The following is a 15,672-nucleotide window of genomic DNA, read 5'->3' as shown; positions in this document are numbered from 1 at the left end:
TAAAACCACCTTTGAAAGAGGATAGAGTAATGAATACACACATGTAGATTCATTGAGAAACAGCTCCTGTGCAGACAAAGTGCTCTGTCCTAAATGTATCCTCTAAGGTAAGCAGTTTCACAGAACTAGGTCACTGCAGAAATAATTAATAATTAAGAGTTTTGGGAGACACTAAGTAAGTACTTTTAAAAACCATTTCTAACCTGACAGCCATCTTCACAGCTGTAAGGATGTTGGTGCACTGACAGCACTCTGTCCTTCTGACCAAAACTGCTTCTCAATCTGTTTATATCCCCAGCCTGCCTCAAGCCAACTATTGTCTTAGACCATGAATTCCTTTGGGCAGAGACTGCTTTTTTGGCACAACAGGTCATGGCCCGTGACTACATAAGCGCTACAGATACCACGAACACAATACCCTCCACCCACAAAACAAACACCCAGCCTCTTGCCCCTAAGCCTTCCCACATCCAGTTTATTCCAAACCCCAAATACTTCTGCAGTGATACAAGGACACTGCTTTGCATGTGGGCAATGTCCAGCTCCGCACCAGCATTATTCCATATACTATTCTATGATTCTACATTGGAACAAGCTGCCCAGGGAAGTGGTGGAGTCACCATCCCTGGAGGTGTTCAAAAAATGCGTAGACGTGGCACTTCAGGACGTGGTTTAGTGGGCATGGTGGTAGTGCGTTGATGGTTGGACTCAATGATCTTAAAGGTCTTTTCCAACCTAAACAATTCTATGATTCTATGATTCTGCTTGACCCTCCTGGCAGCAACCCTTCCCTGAAGCCACACCAGTCTCCTGTTCCGTGCCTGGGGTGGTGGAGCTCACATGGTTTAGATGTTCTCAGCTGAGGACCAGGGAAGGGAAACTGGGAACTGTCATCTCACACACTTTCGAACACCTTCACACAAGGAAGCAAGGACTAAGGGTATACCTTGTAGCTCACATACAGAAAACTTATTTCACTAGGTGTGTACCAAGTATCAACTTTTGTTTCTCAAATAAACCTGCTTCCATCTCATTTTTCTGCATCAATCCACTCTTTCCATTCCATTTCTCTCTTACAGGCGTTTTCTCACTAATAAAAAAATTTCCCCCAAAGGCTGTGTGTTCTGAGAGCTGCTAACAGGAAAGCCAGAGGAGTCTGCTGTCAATAAATCCTGAAGCACGTCCCTGTTCTTGCTATCACTCAATTCCCTCTTCTCTTCTGTTGCCCTTCTCTGCCAATGCCATTTTTTGAAGCTACTCCTTTCATCAGGAAGCTTTCAAGCCCGAGGCAAGGGAAGAGGAGGCACTCAAGTCTTACTGTTGAGCCAGGACTGCAAGATGCTTGAACATGCACTCACTTTGTTTCTGTGAGAATTCAAACCAGAAATTTAAAAAATGTTTAAGGGAAACTATAGTTTATTTGTTTTCCACCACTCAAGAAGAAGGAATATTTCATTAATACTTTTTTTACACCCATCTTCTGCAGTAGAAAAAGAATGGGGTTTTTTACTTAAAAACATTGATCCATTCAATGCTTTGCTTTTATAACAGTGCCTGAAAACTTGCTTTCAAAAATTATTTTGAATAATGAACAACTGCATGTGATTTTATACATTATTTTAATAAGTTGTTTGCTTGTTTGGTTGGTTTTTTTTAATAAAGAGAGACCCTACAAGTAAAATAAAAAAGCCCAGTGAATCATAGTAAGTGAACAAAGACTACCTACCTTTAGGATGGAAAACACTACACAAATTACAGTGATGAGACATAAGTCAGGAAATTATCTTATCTGGACAGCACCTGCATTCAAGACGTAGTATACAGTGGATGGGATGGAAAGGAACCTATGGGGACTGTTCGTTTTGCTTTTGGTTTTTACTTTTTCTTTTAAAATTTCATTAGAAATCCAGAAAGCAAAGCTATAAGAAGGCACACAGTAAGAGAGGCTAGAGAGAAATTTGGGGTTCTTTCATCCTATTTGTTGCAAGATACACAAATGCTCTGTGCATGGTGAGGGTAGAATAGTGGGTCTGCCACTTCATCAGTCACATTAAAAAAATAGATCAGTATTTTATTCTGAAAAACCACATGAAAATTAAAATTAAAAAAATATTCTCTCAAGTCTGCATTACTTGTCAAAAAAAAAAAAAAATCAACAAACAAAAAACGCCAAAACTTATGCTAAATGAAATCCACAACCAAAGTCTATAGTGTTCTCTAGTTTACAACACTAAGGCATCATAAAAAGTTGAAAAGTAAGATGGATCAGCTGGACAAAACTGTGACTAAAAAAACCTGAAAGCCATGTATTAATTTAAGTTGCCTAGGATGCAAAAAAAGAAAACCTTGCTGCACTGGAGGACCAAAAGCTGAATTTTTCAGGGATAAGTCATATGTATTTTGGTTCTAAGCATATTTCTAGCTCTTTAAATGTATCAAGCAAATGCACTGACTGTCAAGACGGAAATGCCCTGACAAGACAAAGAAAGGAAATATTTTAGGATGTCCTTATATTTTGTAGTTTTTGCATATCGCTGCAAACACAGCCTCACATTAACTGAACTCAGCTAAGAAGATCAGAGAAACTTCTTTGCATGGTCCCTTCAGCAGCTGACACTACTGGTGCCAAAGCAGACAGGCCTAGGAAGGAAAGTGCCTTGGAAAAAAAGGAAGAAATAAAAAGTGCATAAACCACAACAAAATTATCCACGGTAGGCTGGAATAAAATCTTCATGACATTTTTATAAAGTACTTAAGACTAAGGACATTACTTTAGGCATCATCTTTCAATCATGAAATCTCAAATTAAGAGCAGTGTGACAGTTTCAAGGAGAAATAAAAGCTTGTTGCTATGACAATCAACGCTAATTCTCTATGCCAAGGAAATGTTAAAAGTCTAATGGAAAAAACCCCCAACCTACAACAGAAGGAAAAACCCCAAATTATACTACTTACCAGAATTTAAGTCACGTCCAGGATTGAAGGCTCTGCTGTTGACAGTGGTAGACAGTCTATCACAGCTAATAGTTCTAGAAACGTTAGTGTTAAAATTTCCATCAAATCTGAAATGACAACAACAGGATTAGCAATCTAACATCATCTATTAAACCTACACAGCATTTACAATGGAAACGCATCTTTTTGAAATTTCAGTGAAAAGTAATTATTCTGGAAACTCTAACATTATACATATTTTAAGGGTCCAGGAAAAATTGTGAAACCCAGAACTAGGAGGGATACGCTCCTCACGGCTGGATTGCATCTGCTCTCTACAATGATATGTTGCATTTCCCTCCACTGTATATCTTGAAAGAGGATCATAAGAGATCAAATATATTTGTAAGTCTAATGCAAAAAGTATTCTAGCACATAGTTCTATTGACAATGAAATATAATTAAACCAATGCCTTCGCAAAATTTAAATAAAAAGGGTTTTAAGGGGTTATAAATAACTGTAAACACTTCCGAAGCTTTCAAGGACTTAAATAGTTTTGTATCATTTACATAGGCCAATTTTATTTGTTAACATTTTTGTGACCTTGAACATTTTGATGACATTTGACTTACGGTGTGACTATTCTAGTACTTCAAAAAACTATTTACTTCCTATCAAAAAATTTTTGTATCATCAACCTATTTCTAAGAAATTACAACAAACTGCAAGCGAGGTCTGCGTAACATCCCGTTCTGGACTAAGAGCCTTAACTAGCCTTTCTGGCATGAAAGCTGCTAGGAAACAAGTCTTGGACAGAAACTGGGCAGAGTAGGAGTTTGTTCAATACTGTCAAGACTAAAACAGTAAATTACACAAAAAACAGCTATATCAAAAGATACTGACCAACTTACTTAATATTAATGGCACATCAATCACTGGCATACATCTATATACCACTCACCCAGTGCCATTCTAATACTTCTCATTTAGCTCAATGCACATTATATTTGTGCTTAAGGTGCTTTACTTAGTTGCTTATTGTCAACTACACTTCACTGCTTAAACTGACGTTACATTTTTTCATACGCACACGTGTATGTACACATACCAACACACCCACATACATATGCTGTCATATAGTGGAGGCCCAAAATATTGCGAGCAAAAGTGGTATGAAAAACAAGCACTGTTCTTCTGGTTGAAGATTTTAATTAAGAAACTGAAATCCAGTAAGTTACAACTACTTCAGCAAATATGGTGCTCAGTAAGAATGGAAGGACGCTGATTTTCTGATTTTGTCCTTACAGAGTACTTGCCATTCATAGACACAGACAATAAAACAATGCACTTCTAAATCATCCCCTTAAAACAACAATTAGCGGGAACAAAAACCACAGACAGATGGAACTGGTTACCACAAGGAAATTTCAAGTTATGACCACAGGAAGCAAGTCTTTTTAAGCAAACTAAAACTCTCCTAATCCAATATATTTCCCTTTAGCCCAATTCAAAATAATTTCATTCTACAGGGATGTAGCTGCAGCAGCCCACACTCAGCCAGATGCAGGATTTGCTGAGAGCCTCCATCTCTCAGTTTATGGGGTCTTCGCACGCCGGACATAGAAAAACTTTTTATGACTTTGAAGTGAAAACTAACTAAGAAAAAGAAAAATATGTGTTAGTAGGCTTAAGATCATCACCCCTGTAGGTGACTGGATCCACTTTCAGACATTTTAGCAGTACAAACCCAGACAAATGCTCATGAGGGGAGTGCTGGAGCTCACTGCGAGCAGTACTGCTGTTACACACACAGGCCATGAGTTTCCCTTTTGTTCATGATTCATGCCAGCATAACCATATTTAATGTCAGGCTGATTTTTTTTTTGCTTAAAGCAGAGGTTTAACTTCTGTTATGAGTGAAGAGTGCAGCATTGCCTTCACAAGCTTAGAAATTTGCCCTTCAAGTATAGAAGTAATCTCCCAAGAACTTACTATTAAACTCCTTAATGATTTTCTGAATTACAAATAAGTAAAATATTCTTTTACGCAAATGCATAACAAAACCTCAGACACTGACTTCTTTGGTCTTAGTATCAGATTAAATTTTATGATTCTTGTAGAGTCACAAGAAGTCTCATTTTACATAGCTAGAGCTCATCAGACTAGAGGCTCTATTTGAAGAAGCTCTAATCAAACTGAATTTCTGAATATGCAAAAAGTGATCATTATTGACTACTAACTGCTTAATTTTACCATCTTCACTGCCACATAGAAATATCAATAAAAACAATGCTTCCTTAAACTGGCATGCTTTAAAACTAGTTTCATCTATATCCATAAACACTACCTGCATCTTAAACTAACTGTGTTATTCTTAAAGGAGATGAGACTACGACTGAACAGGTAGAGTTACTGAGGCACCAACATTTTTTGATCTCTTCTCAAACCTAGACTTAAGGGGGTGGGGGTGGGGAAGTGTCACATATATTTGGAAATAGTTGACTGCCCTCCATACGCTTTAAAAATTATGTAGAATGAATGCAGTTTAAACATAGCTCTATCAATTTTGGCCAATATTTTTTATATACATATATAAATACTGGGACAAAAAAAGTATATTTTTAAGTTGCAAACCTTCTACTATATAGACACAAATGTAGATGGAGAGTGCAAGTTTTTGCGTCAGGGAGTCCCAGCGCATTCTGTACACAAATTCTCTCTCTCTCATCTCTACAAGTATTTTACATACCTCAGTCTTTTGACATAGTCGGGTTACCGTACATAAACACAAATGTTTAACTCCGCTTGCCCTCCTCCATCCCCACCTAACACACGCAATTATGAACTTGCTCTTCACTGGAGAAACATCTTTAATTGTGGCAGCTGCTCAACACATCAAAACCACTCAGTGATGAGCAAAGTGAATAATGCCATATACAGCGGGAACAAGAACAGGCAGCTAAATTCCTTGCTCTACAAAAAGTACTGTGGGTTCCTTATTGGACACAGATGTTCAGTGCTTTTGGTATTGTATCCAAAACAGCATAATCAACAGCACTCCATCGGGCGCTGGTGTTTTGGTTCAAGACTCAGATAGGGGCAAAGAGCTTTTGATGATCTTCTGCATTATCCTTGTTCTTCATGGCAAGGAAGAGAGAGAGAAAAACGGATGGAGAGACAGATAGAAAGGTCTCCTGTCCTCTTGATCAGACCGCCCCACCACCAGATTGCAAGATCAGGAAGGGACACTATGTCCGACACGAAAAGCAGCCACACCGTGATGGCGTGGAGCTCTGCATGGGCTCATCCACTCTGCCGGGAGATGCTTGTCGAAATTATTTGGCAACCTGCTCTCTGAAAACTCCCCAAAGTCCTCTCCATCGAGGAAAAGACTTGACATTTCACACGAACGTAGTTCTCGGATCAAGGCTGTGGCTTTTCCTATCCCCATTAAAACATAACCACTTCAAAAAATTACAGCTCCTACCAACCAAGCAAAAATGTTGTTGATTTTTTGTTGGCTAAAGAATCTCAAGATTAAGATTGACTGATGAAGGATGGGTTTCACAAAAACCATGTTTATCTTTGGGCAAAACCAGACGGAGAAGAGCGAGAGACTGCAAATTAAACATCTCCATGCTAAAGAAATATTTCCAAGCAATACTAAAGAACAAACTCTTCGGGAAAAAATAATGACTTTTCAGGATGTTAGCTAATTGTCCCAGTGCTCCCATCAAAATCTATTAGCGATGGCAACAGGATACCTTGTTAGCAGCTAATATTATTCATGTCTCAGAACACGGGCAGTAAATGCTGAGGTTTAATTCAAAATCATCTGGAATCTTCCTCTGCTCTGATTTTATTTTATGCCAACAGTCACCGCTCATACTCACTCAAAGTGATATGCACATCCTGACATGCAGTTCTCACGCTACCCAAACTACTCGCTTTAAACTACCTGACAGAGAAGTTGTATGTATCTTGATTCAAAATGTTGAGCGTATTGCCACATCACTACTTCGTACACACAAAGCTGCCAAACTGAATTTCAGGAGTCTCAGCCATGATAGATATTAAGATGGGGTTTCAAGCAGATGAACACCAGGTCCAATTCTGGCATGCCTTCTAGGAAAGCAAAAATGAAGTTATCATCCTCAACTGCCTTGCCACGGGCACTCCTGCAGCCCCAAACCCATCGCCACGGGCCAAGGGGATCAGTGTTTCAGCTATAAACACCCTAATTACATTGTAATTTTATTGGAGCATGTCAAAGCACTTTAATGCAAAAATCAACAAAGTCCCTCAGCTTTTCTCAGTGAGTAAGTATTATGTTACCCATCAGGAAAATGAAGACATGGATGCCTAAATAATCTGCAGCAGAGCTGGAAAAGGAAAGCTGAAAATTACTGCAGCCCAGCCCACCCCTCCCTTCTCTTCCTACAGCACACAAGTAGCAAAAAGAGAATACAGTTAATGGGAGAATTATATAAATAAAATATGCAGAAGAAGAATTGTTTTAAACCCCATAAATTAAAGACCAGCCCTCAGACAGACCTGGGATCCTAGAGCAAGGACTGCTCCAGACTGAGCTATGTGGGATATCTACTTCGAATCTCTTTCCAGGTGCAGTTTGCCTTAAAACTAACTTTTTGCACCTTGCAATGGAGTATATTTTTAAAGCGTGACTGGTTCCACGATACAAAGATCTTGAGAAGTGACCAGCTCCCGTTGCAAAGGTACGTCCTCAGAAAACCAAGACCAGAAACTGGGCAAAGGCAGTACTGTGGCAAATTTACATTGCAATATTTGTGATCATTTTAAATACACTGGAGAATTTTCCACGTGCTTCTTTTGGGTGCCTCTAAGTCGTCTCAATTAAGAATGTGCTATTAACCTATTTGCCAATCTTCACCATTAAACCAACAACTAAAACTAAAGCCTCAACACTGCCATGTGGCTTGTACAGTAAATGCTCATATTCTTGGCTGTAACTATTGGTTTTACCTTTCCTACGACGTATTTATACCTTGCACATTTTCCATACAAGTTTCAAACCATACAAATCTTCTCATCACTTGCTTCAGAAGAAGTTAAACAAAAACTTGAATATTTTAAGATTTGCAGACAAGCATTGATCACCACCCTTTCTCTGCACAAAGGAGACTTCATTTTTACCAGTGTATCCCACTTTTGCCAGCAGCAACGCTAAGAGGCAGACAATAACAGTGATGGCTGACTGAGGTCTCCTATGAGATTTGGCCCAAAATGTTCCAAGTGGTAACACCACAGCCAACACACACTTAGGAAGTCCTCCAAAATCCCTACCAGAAAAACGCAACAAACCCTGTATTTAGGTGTAATTAGTTTTTGTACTTACTGAAACAAGAGCAAAAGTCATTGGCTGAAATTCAGGTTCAAGACAGGCCCACTCACCCCATCCCCCTTTCCCTGCCTCTCTCTAAAAAGCCCTTCCTTCTGGATTCACTTTAATGAACAACCGATCGAAACTGCATCCCGAGGGAGCAAACAGAGCTGCGACTCCCACTTTGATCTCTTCCCCATGGAAAAATGCGCTCCCTGCCTAGCTTGCAAGATGTTCATTTGATTGACGTTTGCTCTGATGTGCAAACTGCTTTGAACTTCAGACATTAAATTCCCATCAGGCTGCACTCATTTTTATTCTCCTTCAACAGGATTTACAAGCAGGAGATCAGCAAGTGTAGAAGATAAAATAAATTTGCAGAAGCTTTGAATCTTACATCAAAACAGTGCTCAAGTGAGCTCCAATTGGATTTTGTTCAGCCTGAATTTACAGTGTAAATCAACCTCTTTTGTACAGTTTCAGTTTAGGGAAAAATGAGGGAGCTGTGTATAAAAATGACACTTGAGCAGCTACCGAGGGGTTCTCATTGTTTTTAAGACTCATTTCTTTCCCTCCCTTTCCGTTCATATAAATTTAAAGCCGATTTTAGTATGCAAATGAAATTACGTAAGTTCATTGAAAATTCAGCATTTCCTTTGAAATTCACAACTAGGCATGCTTTCTGGATTGTAAGGCAAGATTATAACTCATATTTTACATACTTAAATAAATAATTAAATATATGGTTCCCACTGCATCTAAACAGAATGTTTGAAAACAATTTTTTAATGAATAAATTCAACAAGAGAAAGCTACTGATGATTCAGTTAACCAGTTTCTTCTGGCAAGGCATATAAGTTGTTCCAATTATTTCAACTACTGCTTGAAAAAGTCAAAGTACACTTTCTTTACATCTGAGAGCGAGTCTATTATTGGAAGGAGGACTGCAACCCAGTAACAAACTATTCCAAACCCCACTTTTTGATGAGGAACTCGGCCACATTTACAAAGTAAAAGCAGCAGTCCAAGAGAGCAATTTCCTAAATACCTGCTACAGTTTATGGACAAAACAAGGTCATGCCAAGACTAGCACTATGCACACTCCCTACATTTTCTAGAAACCCACATGCATTACTGTAGTCCAATACTCTGCAAGTACAGCAAATACATCTTAAATTTAATTCAGAGTGGCCCACCCACTTCTCCTTTGGAAGTGCAGCTCTTCAGATATTGTGGCAACTGAAGGAACTGAATGGGATTCCCGTTATCTCCCACTTAACTGCTCCAGAGAGGAAAGATAAACGTAGAAAGAGCTGTGATAAAATTGAACTGCATTAGCAAATATTTAACCATCTGTTTAAAAATGAGAAAAACAGACCACTTCTGAAGGCGGTATCACAGTCAGGGAGTAAATGATTTCCAAAAACAGGTTTGTAAACTCACTTATTCAAACAGCTCTATTAATGTTTGTAACGCAACACTGCCAAGTAGTATGTTTCACCAACAAATATTTCCCCATTCCATTTCCTTTCACAAATTTAGATAAATGCATTCCCTAAACTCTTATCAGCATAGTTAAATAAAGAACAAAAATAAGATTTCCAGCCGCCTTGAAACATGTATGTTAGCAGCAGAAGCAAGAGCATTAATGAATGGGAATGTGCCTCTAAACGTACATTTTTTGGAGACCCGTGACAACTTTCCATAAAAACCAGCACTGAAATTTATTTCTGTCCTCCAGGGTAGAAGCAAAAAGAAAGGGGGATGTTTCCACCAGCACACGTGTATATTCACGTCCCGTCTGGAGGAGTAGTGTTATCGGGGGACCAGGGTCAGCCATGCCGCCCCCCGCAGCAGCAAGGCACCACACGGGGCGGCTGCCCAGAGCTGCGACTCTGCCCTTCTCTCCCTGCTCAGGTCCCAGTTGCAGGCGACTCAAGGAAACTGTTTCCTACCTTCTCTCAGAGACACCCGAGGACATGAAATGCTGTAGCACATCAGAGCGTGATGGGTCTTAAAACTGGGTAGGAGAGGAGGAGGAAGATCAAGACTGGGTTAGGGAAGATTTTTTTGTCTCCCTTTAATCGTCTCTGGTTTTTTTGTTGGAAAAGCTGCACAGGCAGCTGCATGTTCCCTCACAAATGCAATCTGAGTAAGATTACATTTTTCATGGAAGGTAATCTTACTGCAGATATGCAGGGGTTTGCTGTGTCGAGAAAACTCCTGGAGTGCACTCTATGGCACCGATTCTGTGAAGTACATACCTGCAACTGCGTCTTCACGTGTACTTATCGTGCGAACATAACTTGAACTTAACTGGCAAAACTGGAACTATATAAAGCTACTTCTGAAAGTCTCCTACAAGAGCCAGCTAGCACCGATCACAGCTTCTCCTGAAAAAGGCATTTGTATACCAGATAGATGACGAATACTCAAACATTACACACATTATCAGACTTACTCTTTCTTTCTGTGCGGAAAGAGTTTGAGTTTCTTTCATCTCCAAATATTCAGTATAAAACACCTATTTGATCTACATGTTGCCATCCAGTCCAACACCATCTTTATGAGGAAAGCTGTTTCAGTCGTCATTCCCAAGTCAGACTACGCAGACCTGCAAAGTTACAGCCCCACGCAAAGCTAATGCTTCCAAACCTGCTTCCCCAAACTCATTTCTTAAGTCCCTATTTATACACTTTTCACAACTGACACGTATCCCGTAAGTTCCCACTGAAGGTGCAGGGAAGCTGCAGGTGTTCAGTACTTCTGATAAGTAAACAGTTTATTCTTTCTCCTACCCTCTTGCTGACACTGCTATAGCCCCATCTGTACCCCACACACATCAGGCCATTTCAGTTCCAAGACTTCCTAAAGACCTACCAAGGGCTTTCTTGGGAATGAAGCATCTCATGCATGACCAACAGGAGACACTGTCTTTGTGTACAAAGGTATTTATCCTCTTAAGAAGCAAGATACTTTAATTAAAACATTGTCCTGTAAATAACCACCCAATTGAATCATGATAGGGAATGTCTAAAGACAGCATGAAATCTGTTTCTCATGGCAGCTTCAGCAGCCTTTATTAGTGAGGCAACACAAAGCCTTATTTTTCCAGCAGGGATTTCGTCAAGGATTAGAAGATGCATGTCACTTGGCATCCATTTTCCTTATCTCCCATCAGTTTATCCATCCGTTTTGCTAAAAGCTTGGAGCCCTTTACCCATATTAACTCTGTCTGGTTGGAGCAACGCCTCTTCTCAACTGCTATGGACCCTTCCCAAATGTGGCACACAGACCTGCGAAAAGGAGCAAGTCTCCAGGCTCTGCCCCATGGACACAAATATAGCCCAGATGGCAGGGCAGATACCGGATCTTCGTACCATCCGCTTCTAAGCTTGTCTGAAAGCTATGCTTTCTGGTTGCTCTTCTCAACTGTTGTCTCTCCCTCCATTGCCATGATGGTTTTTCCATTCCAAAACCTTGATTAAGTAGAACTGAAAATGCAAACAGCTGTATCTTAAAAAAGGAACAGCAAAAACTAAAGAAAAACACACAGCCCTGGCTCCGTTGCTCCAATTCAGCAGTCCAGCTCTACTTCACAGTACTTGCATATACACTTAAGCGTATGATTAATTTCCATTTACAGGAGCACGTTTAAATGCTTTAGTAAACCAGATGAGCATAACCATGCAATTAAATGTTTGTTGAATTAAGGCCTATGGAAAAATCCCTTCCTAAAACCACTCAATGGCCACCAACTGCACTGCCTCATCAAGTTGTTTTTGCATATTCTAATTCATTTATTTACATCACTTTCCAAAGCAAGGTAGTTCCATTCGCACAAACCTACCTTCGTGGGGAGAACAAATACATCATTGCTAGTACTTATACTAGTTAGGCTAGTACATGTTGGGTACAATATAGCAACCGAAAGTACAGTCAGGCTGTTAGTTTTATTCCAAACTAGTCACTATGAATTGGAACCAGAGTCGCATGGACACATACTCATTTGGGCTCTTCACTGTAAAAGCCAACACCACACAACAGCAAGAAAATAAAAATTGTTCTCCTTGTCATATCTCACTACTCAACTAAATAAGCAATTTAAACGCCAGGTTAATTTTATATCCCCATTTGTGTTTTGCTAGTCCTATTTTGTATTATTTATTTATAGTTACCAGGTGCGGTATTCTCACAGCTTATCTCAAGCAACATGGCAAATGGTCTTCTAAGCCAATGTTCAGATTTTCAAGATAAATTCAAGCAAACACAAGCCCACACAGGGATAATTTTGTTAATGCTAACAACAAATATAAACTAAAGATACCAAGCCATTAAAAAAACCGGGGGGGGGAATCCTTTCTCTACACAATGTTCATCATCTCTTTCCCCACATAATTTTTCCAAAACCAACCCAAACTTGCTGCATTCCCAACACAATGCCAGTGAGCTAGACAGCAATGTAAAAGGCTGATGAAAGAATCAAATGACAGCATGAAGTGCCTTCAGATTTTCAGATGTCACTGTGCATTTCGAGGCTGAATAGCATGCAATAAAGAGCCTTTAATATTGTGGGACAGGCCTTCAAATCTACCTTAAAAATATAGCCTGAAGATAATGTGCTTCTGACACTGTTCTTGCGCCAAATGTTTACTCAAGTAAAGAGACCACATGACAAAACACCTCCCTACACCAAGAAAAAAAATACACAGAGTTAAGCAGTTGTAACACAAATATTTCACAACCCTCCTGAAAGAAAAACCATAGCCCTAAGGACACACGCATTTTCAAGGTACAATCTAAAGCAAAGTATCTCCTGAAAACAGCAAATAGCACAGACAAATCTGTGTTGTCTTCAATGTGACCTCTTCTATAGCAGCAGCTAATAAATGCTCTAAACCAAACTATTCTAATTATTGTTGCTCTAACACCAGCGCTCTTCTGCCCAACACTAACACACATCTTTTAAACTTCAAGGATAAGCTGTCACCAGCAATAGCACATCCAATTTAACTTCTCACAAGTGCAGGCCTCCTCGTAGCCAGAGCAAGTTAGTCCAAAAATTAATAATGGAATGGTTCAAGTAAATCAGTAGCCTTCAAAATATGATCACAATATCCAGGTGGGAGATACTTGTGTCTGTGTTTCAAAAATAATTCCTAAATCCACATTCAAACACTCATATGTATGTTCCAGTTGTCCAAAATCCGACCATTAAGGTAGGTATCTTAACTTTTAGTATTTTCTGTCAAAAATCTCAGTTTATGTATCCCTTTGGACAAAAAAAAAAAAAAAAAAAAGCTACTGGTGATTTCAGATACATCTGCCTGCAAAGACACTCACCCCACTGGCTGTTTCACCCCTTTGAACCAGGCCTAGAAGTGCCCAAGGGGGATCCTGACGAGCATGTAATCTCATTTCGATGGAAAGCTTCTGCTCAAAAAAAAAAAAGTTATCTCATTCTGAGATTTTTATTAAAAATTAATCTCTTTTCTGGAGAGGCAGGGAGGTGAGGATAGGTTTTGAAGTAGCTGATGCTCAACAGGGAAACGGTGCTTGGTACCCTCCCGGCTTTTCAGGAACAACCACCTTGTGCCCATGTGAACCATTTTACTTTCCCCTTTAGCAGGCTTGTGTCAAACATAAGACCCAGTAACACCACCTTGGATATCAACATTAGCTTTTTTTCCTCTGACATTTTAACCAAAACAGGGAATCTCCCAGAAAGGAGATGCTACAGAGAAGGAAATTGAAAGGAAGAGCAGCAGGCAGGAGAGGCAGAAGGGGGAGAAACAACAAATGGAATGATGGCAGAAGCATTTAGACAAATCAGGCAACTAACAAAGCACGGCACTAACAACTTGGAAGTTAAGTTTCAAAAGGAAAACATGTTTTTTCATTCTTTCTTTGTATGACTTGCAGACAATTTCCTAAAGACGGCAGTGGGTATATTCCCGATGATCTGATAAGCCACTGTTCTCAACCATACATACTCAATCCAGTCTTGCTGAAGTGCTGTCTGGAAGATCCTGCAGACTGATAGACTGCTCTGGTAACCACTTAAGCAGATTTAATATTATCATCCAAGTAACTAAATAATGAGAATCACATTGTAGAGCCTCAGTGAGGAGCTCCACAGAGAGAAAATTCACACCTCTGCTTTGCCAGCTGTGACCTCCAGTTTGTTTTTCAAACCACTTACTGTGAAGGGTCCTTATGCAAGTCCACCACAGGTAAAGGAATTTCTAAAGGACTTCCAAGCTAAGTAATTTTGGAGGACAAAGTGAAAGGAAATTCATGAAAGTTTCCAGACTAAGAGCAGACCTCTTTTTTTTCTGTGAAAAATTATGCAATACTGCCAAGGCAGTTATAAATCTCCTCATTCCTCCTTCTCTTCACCCCTTGCTTGGAAGGTGTTACTGCTGGCTGGCGGTTCCTGCATGGTGAGATCAGAGGGCAGAAAGGTTTTCATCCTCAACTAATTCTTGACCTTTCTACTAACGCTGCCAACAGTCTGGCCATTGAGCACCAGATACGCCGGCAATTTACGTAGGCACCTTGTCCAGCAGGAACTGCACTGAGACCACCAAATCTACGCACACCCCAACAGCAAGGTACCCGTTTCTTTGAAGCCACCTGAAGCTTAACCCTATCGAGATTTCTTGCTTTCATGCCAATCAAAACAAACACAAAACAAGCAAGTGGCCTTTCTCTCCAGACGCAGATTCATACCACTTATTTGAATGCAGTGAATATTTTAACTCCTTATATAAACAAAGGTTAACGCCATACTTCAGAAAAGATGAAAGCACACTGTCATTAAAGGAAAAGCTGTCATACAGAGTTAGATTGCAGAAAGTGCTTTTAATATTTATTACCCAAATTACCTTCCTCTCTCTAAAATATTTTTAAAGCAGACTGTCATATAAATAATGAAAATATACTCTGTAATCAAGGTCTGCATAAACTGAAAGTTACTCTTGTTCTTTTCTAGCACATATCGAAGTAAATGTTTAAAATGTTGAGCATTTAAAAGAAATTATTGCACTTCTCTTGGAAAAATCAGCCCTTCTATCACAACTTCCTACAATTAGGAAACCCAAAGAAGTGTCTGCAAATACGTAGCATTATAAAACATGGTTAAAGACAACCAACTGCCTGGATTTAGACAATTCAAAATGAACTGAAATGAACAAATTCAGTTTCCATGCAATGTACTCAATTTTGGTAAACCTCCGTGTATCAAACAGCAGCACATCAACTTGATTAAACTGTAATGCAATATTTTTAGCTTGTGATGTACTGACCAACTCGTGATTTTGGTTACTGTGCTTCAAAGGAAAAAAAAAAAAAACCAGAAGTCCCATGACCAGCT

The 15,672-nt window shown here is 39.5% G+C and overlaps 1 protein-coding gene across 1 annotated transcript in view; it reads right to left on the bottom strand.

The window, feature by feature from the left end:
• The window catches only part of CACHD1 (cache domain containing 1), a 112,425-nt gene that overhangs the window by 44,754 nt on the left and 51,999 nt on the right, over positions 1-15,672 (bottom strand). Inside the window, 1 exon segment of the mRNA XM_052801818.1 lies at positions 2,956-3,062. Coding sequence (XP_052657778.1) covers positions 2,956-3,062 — 107 coding nt within the window.

Source organism: Harpia harpyja, chromosome 11 (genome assembly GCF_026419915.1).
Source record: "Harpia harpyja isolate bHarHar1 chromosome 11, bHarHar1 primary haplotype, whole genome shotgun sequence".
Classification (NCBI taxonomy): domain Eukaryota; kingdom Metazoa; phylum Chordata; class Aves; order Accipitriformes; family Accipitridae; genus Harpia; species Harpia harpyja.
This window is presented reverse-complemented; position numbering and strand designations above follow the sequence as displayed.